Source organism: Mytilus edulis, chromosome 1 (genome assembly GCF_963676685.1).
Source record: "Mytilus edulis chromosome 1, xbMytEdul2.2, whole genome shotgun sequence".
Classification (NCBI taxonomy): Eukaryota; Metazoa; Mollusca; class Bivalvia; order Mytilida; family Mytilidae; genus Mytilus; species Mytilus edulis.
In genome coordinates, this window is record NC_092344.1 from 44369316 (window position 1) to 44376430 (window position 7115).

Here is a 7115-nt window from a genome sequence, read left to right on the forward strand (position 1 = left end):
TAGGTTGGATAAAGATGCAATCCCGTTGTATATCTATGTCCCTGTCCCACTTCAATACCCATGAAACCATTAGAAAGTGCTATAAAACAAATTGTTGATATTTGAAATCCTTGAATTGTATGATAATGATTCAATTACAAGGTTTATTTTCAACAGAGACATATAATACAATTATTATATATATTGTATTATATGTCTCTGTTTTCAAGTTTTATACAAATAACTTAGCTTACAAGTATAAAGCTATTCTCCAATAATGATACGATTCGAACATGTATTTGCAATTATATTCTAAGAATGTTAAACATTACTTTTTCCGTGAATAAGTGGGGCGAGTTGACTGGGGAAACATTAACGGGATTTAACTCTTTTCACAAGTGAGGCGATTTTGAAAAAAAGTGGGGCGAGTTGGTGAAAAACTGGGGCGATTTAGTGTGGGGGCGTTTTGACAGTGCGGCGATTTGTCCTGCTTCCTTGTAAGACAAGACAAATAAATGGGCTCCAGTTTTATAGTTCGTTGTGGTTTCCTAATAGGATTTTTTTTATTGGTTATAAGTCTCATTTTAGAAAAATTATCTCCCTTTGTCATTGCTTCCGGTAGAAGAAAAAATTAACAAAAATGATCTCTAAAGATAAGTAATCCTGGATTTTCTGTGAAAATGGGACAGAAAGTATCTGGTTTGACCAATAAAGTAACAAGATCTGTTTCTTCGTTATTTTCCCACTCAGAAGAAACACAAGAATCATCCCTTGCTACTCAGAGAGCAACTCCGTTCGTCTATAAAAGAACAAGGTTAGTCTAAAATATTTTAAATATATTAAACTGTTCAAGTGTGGTGTTTGAAGACCATACATTTTTTTACATTGTATAAATGTATAAAAAATTTTGTATATCCAACCTGAAATGCATTTTTTTTCGTTTCTTAACCGTCTCCTACAGGTGTATTCTCAACATACCATTTTAATATGAGGCAGGCATTACCTGTAAATTATGGGGACGAAGTCTGTATGAATTATTTTTTTGTAACTTAAAAATATTTGTTAAAAAAAAGAAACGGAAATACCGTAACGTTTCCGACTTTGGTTCTGTTGTTAGGGATTTTAGTTGTGACGTTATTTAAATTATGACGTCATATGCAATGTAAACAAAGAAACGCTATCATCAGGTAACGTTTTTTCATATCAAGGAATTATTAAAAATGAAATTGGTATTGCGCGTTCCTTCCTATTTTATACTCATGATACTAGACTGATAAATATACATTTTACTCAAAGTTTCATACAAACGAGACCGGAAAAAGGAAGTACATTGTACATTTCTGCGCAGGTCAGGGATTTCAAAACACGACAAAAAAAATTTGAACGATTTTGAGTTCATTAGTACAATGAAAAATTTGGGAAATTTTCCCTTATTTTTTTTTTTATTGAATTTTCTACTGTTATTGGGGACTCCGTCCCCATATAACATGCAACATACACCTTTTAAGGTGCATCTGAAGGAATTGCATGGCTGTACCTAGGTATATAAAAGTTATATGAAGTCTATGTTTCAGAAAATTAATGACTAACATGACTAACCTGGATTTTGAAGATAGCAAAATAAACAAACACACGAGTTTCACTCAGTTATACATTTTAAATCACCTATACGGGTTTGTATTGAAGGGGATCATGTCTTTAGACTTTATTCTTTAATTTTTCCTTGGTATGTTTTTTTCAATGTCTTTGAATTTTTCTAAAATCTAACAATTCTTTTTCTTTCAGTTCTATGTTTTTTGATGAAGAAGGTGACCTTGCTCATGAATTTTATGAGGAGGTATTTGATGCTGGCCATTCAAGAATGAAAAGACAGTATAAAAATTTAAGACCACAGGTAAATATAGCCATCAAGGAATTATGTTTATTTTTTCAATAATTAGTGTTGTTACATGTAGTTAATTTTTGTTTTTCAAAAGTGAATTTGCGAGATTGGCTTGTAAAACTCGTAATTTAATTGTGATGTGTACAACTGAAGGAGTTTCTGAATTCATTTCAATTGTAAAACTTATTTCACACACATATCAATTATCAGGGGAATTACAAAATGTACTTTACTTTAACAATTGTTTTTTATTGCCCCCATCCCACTTGCCTCAACTAATTATTATGAGATTGATACACAACAGTGGTGGATCTTAAAAAAAATATAAGGAGGCCCACTGACTGCCTAAGAGGCCTGCTCCAGTCATTCTTCAGTGATTCCCTAAATAGTCAACCACAAATTGAAAAAAGGGTGGGGGGGGGGGGGGGGGGGCTGGAAACCCTAAATCTGCCTCTGCTCAAAGCCTTTTTACCACAGAACACAGATAAATTTTACGTTTGGGTGGTGTCACTTTTACTGTTTTATGTTACATTGTATGTCCCTTTATAATATTATTTGCAAGCGGGGGCATCATGTGTGTCCAATGCTCTATTACATTTTTTGTAACTCTACATAGTTTCTGGAAATTATGAATAATGTGTCTTACACAGAAAGTTTTTCAGAAACTTAAATTAATGAAATAGAATTTTTTATTTTGCATTGTAATAAAATTTACAAATGTAAAGTTATCAATTTTAGCTGTATCTTTGATATTCTATTATAAAGGTCAATTCATCTGCAGTAATCTTTAGAAATAATAGAGTCAAGACATGTAGAATGTCAGTTATTATATTTGTTTGTTTTTTAGGGAGAGGTTGAGTTACCATATCCAAAACTACATCCAGATTTACCTATTGTGATGTGTGAACTTGAAGCAATTCGGTGATGAACTTTAAACTTAGTATTAGGTTAAATCTCAATCTATATGTGTTGTATCAAAATAGCATTTCATAAGTGTACCAATACCATAGGACTACAGTACCCCTACACAATGTTTGTCATTTACTGCCATTTAACTATTTTTTTGTGTATTGCCTGAACTTCCTTGAAGTACATCATAGATATTATATTAGATACAGGAACAAATCATGTAGAAACTTTGTAAAATCAAAACTCATATTTTAGCTGATAGAAACAATCACTAGATTTTGAAAAGTTCAATATAGTTTTATAACATAACTGAGACAGATTTCACTTTTTATTACTCGTCACAGAATGTTTTAGGGACCATTTGATTTCAAAATGGCCAGAATTTAATTTTTCAAAGACATACATCACTATAAAATTAGTTGAAGGTCTCACAATTTTTGAAAAAAAGATGGTTCAAAATGAATATTAATTTTACAAAACATGTAGATTGAAGAATACATGAAAATCATTATAAATTATTCATATTATTTATCTACTAGCGTACAAGGGTAAATGAATAGGAATTGGAAAGATGAAGTGAGGCATTATGTTATTTGATATTGGCAGTGTTCTCCCCAGTATGTTAAAATAGCACTGTAGGGATTGAAATTCATAGGAAGTAGAACTTCATTTTTAATGCAATCTTTTGTCAATCTGTTCAGATAGCACCATGGTGCTATAAGGTCTGTTGAAAACTAGCTATTTTATGTTTTGGCTTCCAATGATATTACCCGAATTTGAAGTTGAACAAAGTTTTTTTTATTTATTTGTTTGTCTTGACAACATTAATTTTGCAGCTTGAACATCATTCCATAGTTTTTAAATCTCCATCATTCCATTTTAAAATTTCTGAAAGCCATTTAGAACATCAGTCTGCACGGTTAGCCACTAGTCCGATGCCCCAGACTAGTAAAATTTCATTCGGACTAGTAAGCTTTTGCTTAGCTTTGTTTGAACAAAGAAGGAAAAATGTCAAAATATTGGTCTTCGGACTAGTAGTAGAAAAAGTTTTTGGTGCAGACTGGAACATTTACAATGGAAAATTTACAGTTGTGTTAGGGCAAATACAAAGGTTATTACCAGTAATTATTTGTTTAAACGTTCTTTCAACTTAAAACATATTTTTAAACTTTAATCTGTTCCTGCTTATCAAAAAAGTAAAAAACCAGTAACTACATTTCAGTTTTCATTTTGTATCAGATGATGTTAAAAACAAACCAATAGAATAAAATTGAGAAAGGAAATGGTGAATATGTCAAAGCGACAACCACCCGACCATAGAGCAAACAACAGCCGAAGGCAACCAATGGGTCTTCAATGTAGCGAGAATTCCCGCACCCGTAGGTGTCCTTCAGCTGGCCCCTAAAATATGCATAATAGTACAGTGATAACGGACGTCATACTAAACTCCGAATTATACACAAGAAACTAAAATTTAAAATCATACAAGACTAACAAAGGCCAGAGGCTCCTGACTTGGGACAGGCGCAAAATTGCGGCGGGGTTAAACATGTTTATGAGATCTCAACCCTCCCCCTATACCTCTAGCCAATGTAGAAAAGTAAAAGAATAACAATACGCACATTAAAATTCAGTTCAAGAGAAGTCCGAGTCTGATGTCAAAAGATGTAACAAAAGAAAATAAATAAAATGACAATAATACATAAATAACAACAGACTACTAGCAGTTAACTGACATGCCAGCTCCAGACCTCAATTAAACTGATTGAAAGATTATGTCTTTATCATATGAATATCAGGTACAATCCCTCCCGTTAGGGGTTTAGTATCATACTATCATAAAATATATGAGAAGAACATAACCCGTGTCATGCCAACAACTGTTTTTTTTTTGTGAACAGTGAATCAATGTTAAAGCCAAAATATGCAATCTTTAATGACCTGACAACAGTATCGTAACTATATCCCCTTTTAATAAGTCTATTTAAAGGTTTTGTTAGTTTCTGAGGAGAATACTGACATTTTTGTGCTTTATAAAGAATATTTCCATAAAATTTTGGATGTGAAATACCTGAACGTATAAGATGTCTGCATGTTGAGTTATATTTACGAATTATTTCCTTATACCGGTGATAAAATTTAGTAAATGTTTTGACCAGTTTGTGATATCGAAAACCCTGGTGTAATAATTTTTCAGTAATACATAAATTTCTCTCGCTAAAATCTAATACATTGTTACATACACGAGCGAATCGTACAAGTTGAGATATATAAACACCGTAAGATGGTGACAAGGGAACGTCACCATCTAAAAATGGATAATTAACAATAGGAAATGAAAAATCATCTCTTTTATCATAAATTTTTGTATTAAGCTTCCCGTTTATGATATAGATATCAAGATCGAGGAAAGGGCAGTGGTCATTGTTATCATTAGCTTTATTTAAAGTAAGTTCTACAGGATAAATTTCTTTAGTATACATACTGAAGTCGTCATTATTTAGAGCCAATATATCATCCAAATATCTAAAAGTATTGTTAAATTTTTGTATCAAATGTTGTTTTGATGGGTCTTGCTAATTTTAGTCATAAATTGTAACTCATAACAATACAAAAACAGGTCCGCAATAAGTGGTGCACAGTTAGTCCCCATTGGAATTCCAATAACTTGACGATATACGGAATCTCCAAAGCGAACAAAAATATTATCAAGTAAAAATTCAAGTGCATAAATAGTATCAAAGCATGTCCAATTGACATAGTTCTTTTGTTTATTGCTACTAAAAAATGATCTAAAAGAGTTTGAACATATGTACTCGCATTCCGACTTTTTAAATGCCCAGTTAATTAGGGATGTGAATTTTTTCTTAATAAGAATATGAGGCAAAGTGGTATATAGGGTAGAAAAATCAAAACTTTGAACAGATTCAAAATCACCAATATATGCATGCAATTTATCAAGTACTTCCAACGAGTTTTTGACACTCCAAAAGTAATTAATTCCACTATTTTCAAAGGCCTTATTTGAACAATTTATTATCAGGTTTTTTATTGTACCAAGTGTACTAGTAAGTAAAACAGACAATTTAGTAGTTGAACAATGGCTAGAAGATGAAATAAATCTATATTTGTAAGGTTTTTTGTGCAGCTTCGGAAGCCAGTACATAGTTGGGACTTTCATTGTGTTTGGTTCTGCTTGTAAAGAAGTAGCTAAAAGTTTATGTTTGTTACAGATGTCGTTTTCTGAAAATGAAGTCAGTTGGAATGTTGGTGAATTCGTGATTTCCTTTTGCAGAACCATGTGATGAAAATGTTATTTATAGGAAGTCTGTTTACAAGTTGTGTATGTAACAATTGTGATAACATAATGTATTTGTGATATTTATGAATTCATTGTCATAGCTCTCATCTTTTGTAAATAAACATTGTGTGTATGCATGAATTGTGTAAAAGGGAAATTAGTATTTTGTCATTATATTAATGTATTATCATGTTGTATTGATGTCTGATTGTTAAACCTCCAGGGCCGTAACTACCTATGAGGCAGGGGAGGCAGTTGCCTCCCCTTAATTTTCTACACCATTTTTTTTTTTGAAGTAATAAAATGAAATATTGACAATATGTACACGAAGAACTTGAATTTATATTACAAACAACACAGTCAAGTTTACAGTTTTAACAGTGTTATCATGATACGTGATATATCTGTCATTTTCCGGATTTTTTTTACCGAAAGTGAACCGTTTCAGTAAATTTTTTTCGTGTGGCCGTCCGTCTGTTATTCAGTATTCGTACGAGAACACATATGAAACTTTACTTTCGACAATTTTGAATAAAACTTAACTATTCACATTTATTTAGGGGTTCATTAAGCAGAGGAAGTTCCCTTTCATCTTTTATGATATCGGAAATTCGTTACCGGCTGAATCAGCTGTTGGGTCATTTTTTTAACGTCTCCCGGTCGATCGTACGAGAACATTATGGTCAATGCCTTAGTAGTTAAACACTCCCATTCGTTGAAGTAGAGACTTTCTAATATAAGTATAAACTAGTTTAGAAAGTCCTTGGTTGTAGTTATATATACATGTCTGTTCAGCTTTCAACAATATTGAAATTCAAGGTCCTCGACAAAAAAAAATATCTTGCTTTCTATGATCTTGCTTTATATGTTTTTTTTTTAACTTAACAGTTTGATTTCTAACAAACATATCTTTAAATACAGATAATAATTGTTTGTATAAAAATTGCTTCAATGATCCAGCAATACTGATGTTTCTCAAAGTAAGGAAATCGAAGGAAAGCGGGTGATTTTTAGCCATATTGAGAACTAAATCCGCGGTCACAA

The 7115-nt window shown here is 31.9% G+C and overlaps 1 protein-coding gene across 1 annotated transcript; it reads left to right on the top strand.

Moving 5' to 3' along the window:
* Positions 1-565: 565 nt before the first annotated feature.
* LOC139483284 (tumor suppressor candidate 2-like) lies at positions 566-4029 on the top strand. Its single transcript, XM_071267317.1, has 3 exons — positions 566-793; positions 1765-1873; positions 2709-4029. Exons 1-3 carry the CDS (start codon positions 660-662, stop codon positions 2784-2786), a joined length of 321 nt encoding a protein of 106 aa, XP_071123418.1. The 5' UTR covers positions 566-659; the 3' UTR covers positions 2787-4029.
* The last annotated feature ends 3086 nt before the right edge of the window (positions 4030-7115 follow it).